Below are 13,453 nucleotides of genomic sequence, written 5' to 3'. Positions count from 1 at the left end.
ACGAGATGGGCTGTGTCTCAATGTCTTCCTGTACTGTCTGGGGCTAGGGGTTGAGTTGGGACTGGGCCCTTTGGGTCTAGGGGTTGAGTTGGGACTGGGCCCTTTGGGTCTAGGGGTTGAGTTGGGACTGGGCCCTTTGGGTCTAGGGGTTGAGTTGGGACTGGGCCCTTTGGGTCTAGGGGTTGAGTTGGGACTGGGCCCTTTGGGTCTAGGGGTTGAGTTGGGACTGGGCCCTTTGGGTCTAGGGGTTGAGTTGGGACTGGGCCCTTTGGGTCTAGGGGTTGAGTTGGGACTGGGCCCTTTGGGTCTAGGGGTTGAGTTGGGACTGGGCCCTTTGGGTCTAGGGGTTGAGTTGGGACTGGGCCCTTTGGGTCTAGGGGTTGAGTTGGGACTGGGCCCTTTGGGTCTAGGGGTTGAGTTGGGACTGGGCCCTTTGGGTCTAGGGGTTGAGTTGGGACTGGGCCCTTTGGGTCTAGGGGTTGAGTTGGGACTGGGCCCTTTGGGTCTAGGGGTTGAGTTGGGACTGGGCCCTTTGGGTCTAGGGGTTGAGTTGGGACTGGGCCCTTTGGGTCTAGGGGTTGAGTTGGGACTGGGCCCTTTGGGTCTAGGGGTTGAGTTGGGACTGGGCCCTTTGGGTCTAGGTAAGTGTCTGGGGCTAGGGGTTGAGTTGGGACTGGGCCTGTGGGTCTAGGGGTTGATTTGGGACTGGGCCTGTGGGTCTAGGGGTAGGGGTTGAGTTGGGACTTGGCCTGTGGGTCTAGGGAAGTGTCTAGGGGTAGGGGTTGAGTTGGGACTGGGCCTGTGGGTCTAGGGAAGTCTCTAGGGGTAGGGGTTGAGTTGGGACTGGCCCTGTGGGTCTAGGGAAGTGTCTAGGGGTTGAGTTGGGACTGGGCCTGTGGGTCTAGGAGTCAGTGCAATCACTTTATTTGGATCTAAGGGTAGATGTTCGGTCATTAGAAGTTTATTTAAGACAAGGCTTGAGGGTCTAGGAGTAGGTGCTTGGTCACCGGGAGTTAATTGAATACATGACTTGGGGCTCTAGGGGTAGGTGCTTGGTCGCTGGTAGTTGATTAAAGACAAGGCTTGGGAGTCTAGGAGTAGGTGCTTGGTCACTAGGACTTAATTTAAAACATGGCTTGGGTGTCTAGGGTAGGTGCTACAGTAGGTCGCTAGAAGTTAATTTAAAACATGGCTTGGGGTCTAGGAGTAGGTGCTACAGTAGGTCGCTAGAAGTTAATTTAAAACATGGCTTGGGGTCTAGGAGTAGGTGCATGGTCGCTAGTAGTTGATTAAAGACCAGTCTTCGGGGGCTAGGAGTAGTTACTTGGTTACTGGTAGTTGATTAAAGACAAGTCTTCGGGGTCTAGGAGTAGGTGCTTGGTCACTGGTAGTTGATTAAAGACAAGTCTTCGGGGTCTAGGAGTAGGTGCTTGGTCGCTAGTAGTTGATTAAAGACAAGGCCTATGGACATTACCAGTGGCGATGTCGAAACAGGTGGTGTGGAACTTTCCCATATAGAACTCAAGGCCGATGATGGCGAACATCAGAATGGCCACAAAGAGAAGCAGTCCGATCTGCAGCAGGGGGATCATAGCCTTCATGATGGACTTGAGTACCACCTGCAGGCCTGGAGGACACAGTGCAGATGGTCACAGATGAATATAGAAAGAGAGAGGGGGGAGAGGGGGAGGAAGAGAGAGGGAGAGAGGAGAGGATTGAGAGAGACAGAGAGAGTGGGAGGGGATGGACAGAGAGAAAGCAAGAGAGAGCAGAGAAAAGAGAGCGAGACAGAGAGGAAGACAGAGTGAGTGATGTCCATAGGGGTCCCCATACTTACTGGGAATCCCTGACACCAACTTAAGTGGTCGCAGAACCCTGACTGCTCTCAGTGTCCGCAGGTCAAATTCGGAGCCAACCGCCGACAATATACTAAGGAGAGAGGGAAGAGGAAAAGTAAGAGAAAGAGAGAGAATTAGAAAAGGAGAAGAAACAGTGGAAACAGTGGAGACAGTAGAACCAGTGGAGACAGTAGCAACAATGGAGACAGTAGCAACAGTGGAGACAGTAGCAACAGTGGAGACAGTAGAACCAGTGGAGACAGTAGCAACAGCGGAGACAGTAGAAACAGTGGAGACAGTAGCAACAGTGGAAACAGTAGAAACAGTGGAGACAGTAGCAACAGTGGAAACAGTAGAAACAGTGGAGACAATAGAAACAGTGGAGACAGTAGAAACAGTGGAGACAGTAGAAACAGTGGAGACAGTAGCAACAGTGGAGACAGTAGAAACAGTGGAGACAATAGCAACAGTGGAGACAGTAGCAACAGTGGAGACAGTAGAAACAGTGGAGACAATAGCAACAGTGGAGACAGTAGCAACAGTGGAGACAATAGCAACAGTGGAGACAATAGAAACAGTGGAGACAGTAGAAACAGTGGAGACAGTAGAAACAGTGGAGACAATAGAAACAGTGGAGACAGTAGAAACAGTGGAGACAGTAGAAACAGTGGAGACAGTAGAAACAGTGGAGACAATAGAAACAGTGGAGACAGTAGAAACAGTGGAGACAGTAGAAACAGTGGAGACAGTAGAAACAGTGGAGACAATAGAAACAGTGGAGACAGTAGAAACAGTGAGGACAGTAGCAACAGTGGAGACAGTAGCAACAGTGGAGACAGTAGCAACAGTGGAGACAATAGCAACAGTGGAGACAGTAGAAACAGTGGAGACAGTAGAAACAGTAGAAACAGTGGGGGCAGTAGAAACAGTGGAGACAGTAGCAACAGTGGAGACAGTAGCAACAGTGGAGACAGTAGCAACAGTGGAGACAGTAGCAACAGTGGAGACAGTAGAAACAGTGGAGACAATAGAAACAGTGGAGACAGTAGCAACAGTGGAGACAGTAGACACTGTGGAGACAATAGAAACAGTGGAGACAGTAGAAACAGTGGAGACAATAGAAACAGTGGAGACAGTAGAAACAGTGGAGACAGTAGCAACAGCGGAGACAGTAGAAACAGTGGAGACAGTAGCAACAGCGGAGACAATAGCAACAGTGGAGACAGTAGCAACAGTGGAGACAGTAGCAACAGTGGAGACAGTAGAAACAGCGGAGACAATAGAACCAGTGGAGACAGTAGCACCAGCGGAGACAGTAGAAACAGTGGAGACAGTAGCAACAGCGGAGACAGTAGAAACAGTGGAGACAGTAGAAATAGTGGAGACAGTAGCAACAGTGGAGACAGTGGAGACAGTAGAAACAGTGGAGACAATAGAAACAGTGGAGACAGTAGAAACAGTGGAGACAGTAGCAACAGTGGAGACAGTAGAAACAGTGGAGACAGTAGTAACAGTGGAGACAATAGAAACAGTGGAGACAGTAGAAACAGTGGAGACAGTAGAAACAGTGGAGACAGTAGCAACAGTGGAGACAGTAGCAACAGTGGAGACAGTAGCAACAGTGGAGACAGTAGAAACAGTGGAGACAATAGAAACAGTGGAGACAGTAGAAACAGTGGAGACAGTAGAAACAGTAGAGACAGTAGCAACAGTGGAGACAGTAGCAATAGTGGAGACAGTATACACAGTGGAAACAGTAGCAACAGTGGAGACAGTAGAAACAGTAGAGACAGTAGCAACAGTGGAGACAGTAGAAACAGTGGAGACAGTAGAAACAGTGGAGACAGTAGAAACAGTGGAGACAGTAGAAACAGTGGAGACAGTAGAAACAGTAGAGACAGTAGCAACAGTGGAGACAGTAGCAACAGTGGAGACAGTAGAAACAGTGGAGACAGTAGCAACAGTGGAGACAGTAGCAACAGTGGAGACAGTAGCAACAGTGGAGACAGTAGAAACAGTGGAGACAGTAACAACAGTGGAGACAGTAGAAACAGTGGAGACAGTAGAAACAGTGGAGACAGTAGAAACTGTGGAGACAGTAGCAACAGTGGAGACAGTAACAACAGTGGAGACAGTAGAAACAGTGGAGACAGTAGAAACAGTGGAGACAGTAGCAACAGTGGAGACAGTAGAAACAGTGGAGACAGTAGAAACAGTGGAGACAGTAGAAACAGTGGAGACAGTAGAGACAGTAGCAACAGTGGAGACAGTAGAAACAGTAGAAACTGTGGGTGTAATTAACAAGCGTTCCATTTCAGCAGAAAACAAACAGTATTTGCGGTATAAAAAGTAATAAAAAGCACAGGAACACACGCATGACATGATTGGTGAGTGCTGTCCGGGATCCTTGGGATGTCCCTACCCTAAACCTTGACCTTAACTTCTTATGGCTGGGGGCAGTATTGAGTAGCTTGGATGAATAAGGTGCCCAGAGGTGCCCAGAGTAAACTTTGGATAGAAAACACGCTGAAGTTTCTAAAACTGTTTGAATGATGTCTGTAAGTATAACAGAACTCATATGGCAACCAAAAACCTGAGAAAAAATCCAACCAGGAAGTGGGAAATCTGACATGTTTCTACGAACTGTAATATGACTTTTCGTCTGAACTTTTGCCTGGACCTGCCCGCACGTCGTGAGTTTAGATTGTGTACTGAACGCGCGAACAAAATAGAGTTATTTGGACATAAATGATGGACATTATCGAACAAAACAAACATTTATTGTGGAACTGGGATTCCTGGGAGTGCATTCTGATGAAGATCATCAAAGGTAAGTGAATGTTTATAATGTTATTTCTGACTTCTGTTGACTGCACAATATGGCGGATATCTTTTTGTCTTGTTTGGGCTCTGAGCGCCGTACTCAGATTATTGCCTAGCTTGCTTTTTCCGTAAAGCTTTTTTGAAATCTGACACAGCGGTTGCATTAAGGAGAAGTGTATCTAAAGTTCCATGCATAACACTTGTATTTTCATCAACATTTATAATGAGTATTTCTGTAAATTGATGTGGCTCTCTGCAAAATCACCGGATGTTTTTGGAACTACTGAACATAACGCGCCAATGTATACTGAGATTTTTTGATGTACATATGAACTTTATCGAACAAAACATACATGTATTGTGTAACATGATGTCCTATGAGTGTCATCTGATGAAGATCATCAAAGGTTAGTGATTAATTTTATCTCTATTTCAGATTTTTGTGACCCTTTTGGAGCCCTGCCCTTTCACTGGCTGTTGTCATATCGATCCCGTTAGTGGAATCTCAGCCATAATACGTTTTTAAACCTTACCCTAACCATATCCACAACCCTTACCTAACCCTAACCTTACCCTTTACCAACTTCAAATGGGATAGGGACGTCCCAAGGATTCCGGATAGCACGGACCTGACATGATCTCACACACATCTCCATAGTAACGTGATCCACATGAGTCATGTGTGTATCATGTCATTGTGTGTAGTGTCACACCACCATGGTCACTGTGACTGGTCTATACGACCTCTCTTTCAGTAGCTGCCTGGGTCGGTGTGAAGTGATCAACTAGTCATCTCATTTATCCCTATTTAATTAATTAATTCCCTCCCTCCCTCTCTCCCTCTCCCTCGGTTCCATCTCTCTGATAGTCAGCCTCTCTGTACATCAGACCAGGAGGACTTGATGCTGGTTAGTGCAGGTTCTCTGTCACACACAAGACATGGGTAATGTGTGTGATGGAGAATCACAGAGAGAGAGAGGAAAAATACAGAGAAGAAGAGAGGTGGGGGTTTGGGATATGCAGCTTCTATAATTCACTCAGCAAAAGAGAGTTATATTATAACAACTGACGTAAAAGACAGACAGAAAGCGGTCGGTCTGAGACAGTTCCTCCCAAACGCTCTTTAAAAAACATGAGGTCAGGTTTTGGCCCCTCTCCTCTTCCTCCTCCTCCCTTTCAGCTCCGGACTCATTTCACTAAGAGCCCCATTCATTAACAGGTAGAATATATCTGGCCAGAACAGTCATTCTCTCAATGGGGTTTTAACTCTGTGTGTGTGTGTGTGTGTGTGTGTGTGTGTGTGTGTGTGTGTGTGTGTGTGTGTGTGTGTACGCGTCCGTCCGTCCGTGTGCGTGCCAGACCAGTCATTCTCTCAATAGGGTTTTAACAGGCCTGCTGGCGAGAGCAACTGAGGAAGGCAGAAACTAAACTATTCACCCCAAGGAGAGGACCAATCCTGGGATTGAGAGATGGATGAATGGATAGAGGGATATATAGAGGGTTGAAAGGAGGGACGGATGGAGTTGGCTAGTGTTGAATGACTCCTTCTCCACTTATTTACCTTATTCTCCCTCCCTCCCTCCCTCCCTCCCTCCCTCCCTCCCTCCCTCCCTCCCTCCCTCCCTCCCTCCCTCCCTCACACGTCTCTCCAAAACATCTCAATAGTCTCAACCATTGTATATTCACATAACTGTTCTATATTCTATAAAGACAGATAGTAAGGGCAAAAACTACAACGGCCTTGGGAAACCCTGTCCGATGGCAACTGCAGTACCTGACTGCATGTACATGCATCCACCACTAGAGGGGGCAACCACTGTGTCCAGTAGTGACCACACTGAATGAAACCAGGGCAGCAATGGAGGGGTGAGAGAGATGGAAGAGGAGAATGGAGGGATGGGTGAGTGAAAATGAAGAATAGAGAAATAAGGAAATTGACAGAAGCTACAGAAAGGATGACATGTGGAAGGAGGAGGAGCCACTTTGGGGAAGGAGAGGAATAGAAAGAGGAGGAAGTGAAAATGAAAGGAGGGAAAGGAGTGAGGTAGAGGAGGAACGAATAAAGGAGGGAGATGGAAGATGGCGGTAAAATAGGGACGATGCCCATCGTCAGAGATTGAATTTGAAAAGCAGTGTTACTGCTCTGTGTGACTAGAGAGAGACAATCTGCTGTATAATCCTACAGAGATACCCTGGAGAGAGAGAGACAGAGAAAGAGAGATAGAGAAAGGAGAGAGATGGAGAGATGGAGGGAAAGAGAGAGAGAGGGAGGCTGTGTGTGAGGAAGAGAGAGAATGTGAGAGAGGCGATGGTGTCTGTGTGACTGGGTGAGATGGAGGGAGGGAGAGGAGGGAGGTATGGTAGAGTAGCGAGGGATTCACACGGAGGAGAGGTGTGTGGAGAGTGCTGACAGGGCCACTCTACTGGGGAACACCTGTCTGTCAACCTGCAGACACACACACACTACTCTCCCACACACAAACAAACACACCTAGAAAACACAGACATAGCCATTATTATGAGCCGTCCTCCCCTCAGCAGCCTCCACTGTGTACGAAGGGTATGTCTATGTATTACAGTAAAACAGAGAAAGAGAGGGAGGCCAGAAAAGAGAAAATCAACTGCATGCTAGAAGTGTGTCAGCGTGAACATACTGAAACCAATGTGGTTGTATGTGTGTACATCACAGCGTGTACTCACCCAGACAGATACAGACTACTGTATGTTTACAACCCAACGCCTCAACTAAGACAAACATGATGAAGAAGATGATGATGAGGAAGATGGCGGAGGTCTCTCCCCGTTCCCCGAATTACCATGGCAACCGGCAATTTCTTTTTTCGCGAAGTATCCCCGGTTACCGAACTGCTCTCATTCATAACCGTTGCTGTGGCAACGGAGCCCTCATTCATTGATGGAATCTCGGCATTGCCGTGGCAACGAGGCGGGTAGAGGGTCTCCTAGCGATTGATTGACTCTTTTTTGAGGTGTGGGTTCTCTGCACTGCCACACACTGAGCAAACACACACACACACACATACGCTACACACACCATACATGTACATGCTTTCAAACACAGACACACAAACACACAGTCTTATCTAGTATGTGATGTACAGTAGTGTGTGGGTATGTGTGGGTAAAACATCATATTAACATACAGGAGCAGAGGAATCTGGGTCAGATATACTCTGTCTTTCTTCTTATACATTCCTGTGTGTGCGTGCGTGTGTGCGTGTGTGTGTGTGAAAGAATGTACGTATATGGTGTGTATAGCATGAGTGTGTCTGTATGTGTGTATCTGAAAACCATGTGGGAGTGCCATGTGTTATCTCAGTGTGAGCTCCTGTCCACTCAATGTTTCCAACTGAGCCCTATAACCCCTCACACACACACACACACACACACACACACACACACACACACACACACACACACACACACACACACACACACACACACACACACACACACACACACACACACACACACACACACAAAATGTGAAAATCTGAAATTAAGTCAAATATTGAACAGTTAATACCATCTAAAAATATACTGTTCAAATCCACAACCTGCAACAATAAGCCACCCACTATGTGGCTATGGCACATCAACCTGCCCTTTACAACCATTATGTCACCGGTCAACCCCACTTTTCACAGTAGACATGGTACGCCCCAATCACTTTCCATTATTGGAAGAGTCTACTTGCTCAGCTGAAGGGGGAGAGGGATGATAATGGCTACATCACCCTCCCACCTAGTTTATCACAAACACTCTATTGCTATACTCTCAACATCTCTCTCTTTTCCCTTTCCACTGTCTCTGTCCTCTCCTCTCTCCTCTGAACATCTCTCCCTTTCTCTCGTCTGACATTGTTCTTCTCTCTCTCTCTCTCTCTGCAGAGTGCTAACACTCAGCTGATGGACCCACTGGCTCCATCCAGTCACCCCCTCCCTCCTCCCCTCTAGCCATCCAGTCCAGTCACCGCCTCTAACCATCCAGTCCAGTCACCCTCTCCCTACATTCCTCTCTCCCTCCTCCCATCCTTCCTTCCCTTGTCCATCCCCCGCTCACCACAGTATCTCTACATCCTTCCTCCACCTGCCCACTCACTCACTTTCTCTCTCCTTTCCCTCTTTTTATCTCTCCCTTGCTTCCTCGCCTCCTCCAGTCTGCCAATCCTCCAGACCAGTCAGGCGAAGGGAGGATGAAGGAGAGAGCAGTAAAAGGAGGGATGGATGGATGAATGCTTCCTCCTGGTTATGTCCAACTCATTCATCTCTCTCTCTCTCTCTCTCTCTCTCTCTCTCTCTCTCTCTCTCTCTCTCTCTCTCTCTCTCTCTCTCTCTCTCTCTCTCTCTCTCTCTCTCTCTCTCTCTCTCTCTCTCTCTCTCTCTCTCTCATCTGTGACCAGCTGTCCCTCTCTCCTTTCTCGTCACCTTGTCCCCACTCCATCCTTTGGCCTTTTCTCTCTCCTGCCCTCACATTCCCCCTCTCTCTCCTCTACACTCACTCCTTCTTTCCATCCCTCCCTCATCCCTCTCTCCCCCTCTCCCTGGCTAGCTGATCCTCCACCTGTTTCTCTGTGGGGACCAGCATGTGATCTGGCATTTGCAAGGACATCAGCTACTCAATGAGTGTGTTTGTGTAGGTGTGCATGCTCTATCCTGTGTGTGTGTGTGTGTGTGTGTGTGTGTGTGTGTGTGTGTGTGTGTGTGTGTGTGTGTGTGTGTGTGTGTGTGTGTGTGTGTGTGTCTGTGTGTGTGGTGTGTGTGTGTGTGTGTGTGTATGTATGTGTCTACGTGTGTGGTGTGTGTGTGTGTGTGTGTGTGTGTGTGTGTGTGTGTGTGTGTGTGTGTGTGTGTGTGTGTGTGTGTGTGTGTGTGTGTGTGTGTGTGTGTGTGTGTGTGTGTGTGTGTGTGTGTGTGTGTTTGTCCTATAGGGTAGGTAAAGTGTCCTAGTGTTTAGCAGAGAGTCAGGCCTCTAAATGACTGCAGGCTTATAATGATAATGGAAGTGATGGCAGCGGGACAATATTCACACGGGTACCACTTCTCTCTCTCCTCCCTCTCTCTCTGTCGCTCTCTCTTCCTCCCTGCCTCTCTCTGCCAGCTTTCTCCTCTCTCTCCTCCCTCGCTCTCTGTCGCTCTCCCTCCCTCCCTCTCTCTGCCAGCTCTCTCCTCTCTGCCTCTCTTCCTATCCATCCCTCTATCCTTCCGTCTTCCTCTCTCTCTTTTTCTCCTCTCCTTCTCCTCCTCTCGCTATCCCCCTCTCTCCTTCACGAATCCTTTCTGATATACTGTACATGTAGACTTTGTTTATCTCTCTCTCTCTCCCATACAGTACATTTCAGCTTTCCAGATGACCTCCATTCCTTCCTGTTGGTATCTCTGAAGTCCAACTGTGTTAACATCAGTTGAAATGTTTCTGTTGCTAAGCATCATTAAAATCACATTGGGGATTTCTTAAATGGAGAGGGGACAAACATACACTTTCTTTTCTTAGCTCTGACCCAGTTGCAGCAGAGGACAGGACACTAGCTACTGTAAATGGGTTATAAATGGGTTATGAATGTGTTATGTATGGGTTATGAATGTGCTATGTATGGGTTATGAATGTGAAGGCCCTTCCCTGTTTCAGCATGACAATGCCCCTGTGCACAACGCGAGGTCCATACAGAAATGGTTTGTCGAGATTAGTGTGGAAGAACTTGTTTGGCCTGGACAGAGCCCTGACCTCAACCACATCGAACACCTTTGGGATGAATTGGAACGCCGACTGCGAGCCTGGCCTAATCACCCAACATCAGTACCCGACCTCACTAATGCTCTTGTGGCTGAATGGAACCAAGTTCCTGCAGCAATGTTCCAACATCTAGTGGAAAGCCTTCCCAGAAGGGTGGAGGCTGTTATAGCAGCAAATAGGGACCAACTCCATATTAAAAGCCCATGATTTTGGAATGAGATGTTCAATGGGCAGGTGTCCACATACTTTTGGTCATGTAGTGTAGGTACAGTTCAAATGAAATGTTACCATCTGACCTAGTTGCAGAAGAGGACAGAACACTAGCTAAATGCATACGTACTGCTTACGAATGTGTTATGTGTAGGTTATGAATATGTTATGAAGTCCTTATACAGCCTTTAGGTGTTACCATCTGACCACGTTGCAGCGGTAGAGGACACTAGCTACTGTAAACGACTACCTTAGACAGCTCCATGACTTACATAAAAGTTTGGGGTCACTTAGAAATGTCCTTGTTTTTGAAAGAAAAGCACATTTCTTGTCTATTAAAATAACATCAAATTGATCAGAAATACAGTGTAGACATTGTTAATGTTGTAAATGACTATTGTAGCTGGAAACGGCAGATTATTTAATGGAATATCTACATAGGCGTACAGAGGCCCATTATCAGCAACCATCACTCCTGTGTTCCAATGGCATGTTGTGTTAGCTAATCCAAGTTTATCATTTTAAAAGGCTAATTGATCATTAGAAAACCCGTTTGCAATTAAGTTAGCACAGCTGAAAACTGTGGTTCTGATTATAGAAGCAATAAAACTGGCCTTCTTTAGACTAGTTGAGTATCTGGAGCATAAGCATTTGTGGGTTCGATTACAGGCTCAAAATGGCCAGAAACGAGGAACTTTCTTCTGAAACCCATCAGTCTATTCTTGTTCTGAGAAATGAAGGCTATTCCATGTGATAAATTGCCAAGAAACTGAAGATCTCGTACAACACTGTGTAGTACTCCCTTCACAGAACAGCACAAACTGGCTCTAACCAGAATAGAAAGAGGAGTGAGAGGCCCCGGTGCACAACTGAGCATGAGGACAAGTACATTAGAGTGTCTAGTTTGAGAAACAGACACCTCACAAGTCCTCAACTGGCAGCTTCATTAAATAGTACCCGCAAAACACCAGTCTCAACGTCAACAGTAAAGAGGCGACTCCGGGATGCTGGCCTTCTAGGCAGAGTTCCTCTGTCCAGTGTATGTGTTCTTTTGCCCATCTTAATCTTCTCTTTTTATTGGCCAGTCTGAGATATGGCTTTTTCTTTGCAACTCTGTCTAGAAGGCCAGCATCCCGGAGTCGCCTCTTCACTGTTGACATTGACTGGTGTTTTGCGGGTACTATTTAATCAGACGTTTCCAGCTACAATAGTCATTTACAACATTAACAATGTCTACACTGTATTTCTGATCAATTTGATGTTATTTTAATGGGCAAAAAATGTGCTTTTCTTTCAAAAACAAGGACATTTCTAAGTGACCCCAAACTTTTGAACGGTAGTGTATGTGTTATGTAAGAGTTATGAATGTGTTATGAAGTCCTTCCGTTAACTTTAATTTAGTCTTTCCTCATTCCGACTTCGTTGTGGTAAAGGTCAAGACACTAGCTGAATGCATACATACTACTTATGAATGTGTTATGCATGAGTTATGAATGTGTCATGAAGCCCTTAGGTAGTCATTAGGCTCAGCCAGCTGCAGCAGAGGACACTTAGCTACATTACATTGTGACATCACAATGGCAGTTACGCATATACTTCTAAACCAATGAAATGTTGACTGACATGAATACTAAATAGGCAGGAGAATACACTTCCTCCTTCTCGCCATCTCTCTCTCCTTCCCTTTCTCTCTCTTTATCTATCATTCTCGCTCTGTATCTACCTCTCTCTTTCTCTCTCGCTCTGTCTCTCTCTCTACTTCTCCATGTCTCTCTTTCCCATGTGTGTGCCAAGAATGAAGTCACCACACAGTCTCAGTCACGACTCGCAGTGCAGACACACACACAGAGATACGAGGCCTTCAGTATATCACTCATCACTGTTAGCTCAACACACATACACACATACACTATTTGTATGTAATAGACAATGTGAAAGTGTGTGTCACATTTGTGTTTGCATGTTGTAGCGCGCGCGTGTGTGTGTGTGTGAGTGTGTGTAGGGATGGGTCTGTCTGTAAATAGAAATCAAAGCTGCGGGCAGGAGTGTGGAGGAGGTATTTTATCTTCAAAGTGCAGCTCACACACACACACACACACACACACACACACACACACACACACACACACACACACACACACACACACACACACACACACACACACACACACACACACACAAACAAACAAACACACGTACGCGCACGCAGACACACATGCGCACGCAGACTGAACAGGTATAGCATAGTGTAGGTTACAAAACAAACAAGCTTTTAAATAATACATGAAATATCTACTAGAGCATTTTATTTGAGTGATTATTCTGTCTGTGGGTACTGAGCATCTTTTGAGTAGATGTATTTAGGCCTAGTGATGCTGTGTGTGTCTGTGCATCTGTGTGTGTTGTCTGTGTGTATGGTATGTGTGCATATAGTTCGATGTTGTCTGTGTGTGTGTGTGTGTGTGTGTGTGTGTGTGTGTGTGTGTGTGTGTGTGTGTGTGTGTGTGTGTGTGTGTGTGTGTGTGTGTGTGTGTGTGTGTGTGTGTGTGTGTGTGTGTGTGTGTGTGTGTGACGACCCTCCCACTCTGTCTGCCGAATTCTTTTTCTTTCCTCTTGTTTTCCGCATTAGGATGTTGGTGGGCGGAGCTGGGAGGGTCGTCAGCGACATGGGACACACCTGGGCCCGGGTGTGTCCCGGGATAAATACACCTCTTCCCCATTCATTGAGGAGACTCTCTCCATGCAAACACACTGTTGGAATTTGGTTGTGGCATTTTTGTGGCCAGTTTGTTTGTTTGCTTTGGCAACTTTCGACCCTCCTCATCACGGCT

General features: G+C 46.7%; 1 protein-coding gene across 1 annotated transcript in view; it reads right to left on the bottom strand.

Moving 5' to 3' along the window:
- cacna1ab (calcium channel, voltage-dependent, P/Q type, alpha 1A subunit, b) overlaps positions 1 to 13,453 on the bottom strand; it is a 336,628-nt gene that overhangs the window by 127,594 nt on the left and 195,581 nt on the right. The window contains exons 6-7 of the mRNA XM_071389579.1: positions 1,838 to 1,929; positions 1,475 to 1,627 (exon numbers count right to left, since the gene is read on the bottom strand). Of these exons, the coding sequence (XP_071245680.1) occupies positions 1,475 to 1,627; positions 1,838 to 1,929 (245 nt within the window). The remainder of the gene's footprint in view (positions 1 to 1,474; positions 1,628 to 1,837; positions 1,930 to 13,453) is intronic.

This window comes from Salvelinus alpinus, chromosome 2 (assembly GCF_045679555.1).
Source record: "Salvelinus alpinus chromosome 2, SLU_Salpinus.1, whole genome shotgun sequence".
NCBI classification, from domain to species: Eukaryota; Metazoa; Chordata; class Actinopteri; order Salmoniformes; family Salmonidae; genus Salvelinus; species Salvelinus alpinus.
The sequence above is the reverse complement of the archived record's forward strand: the minus strand, read 5'-3'. Positions and strand labels throughout refer to the sequence as shown.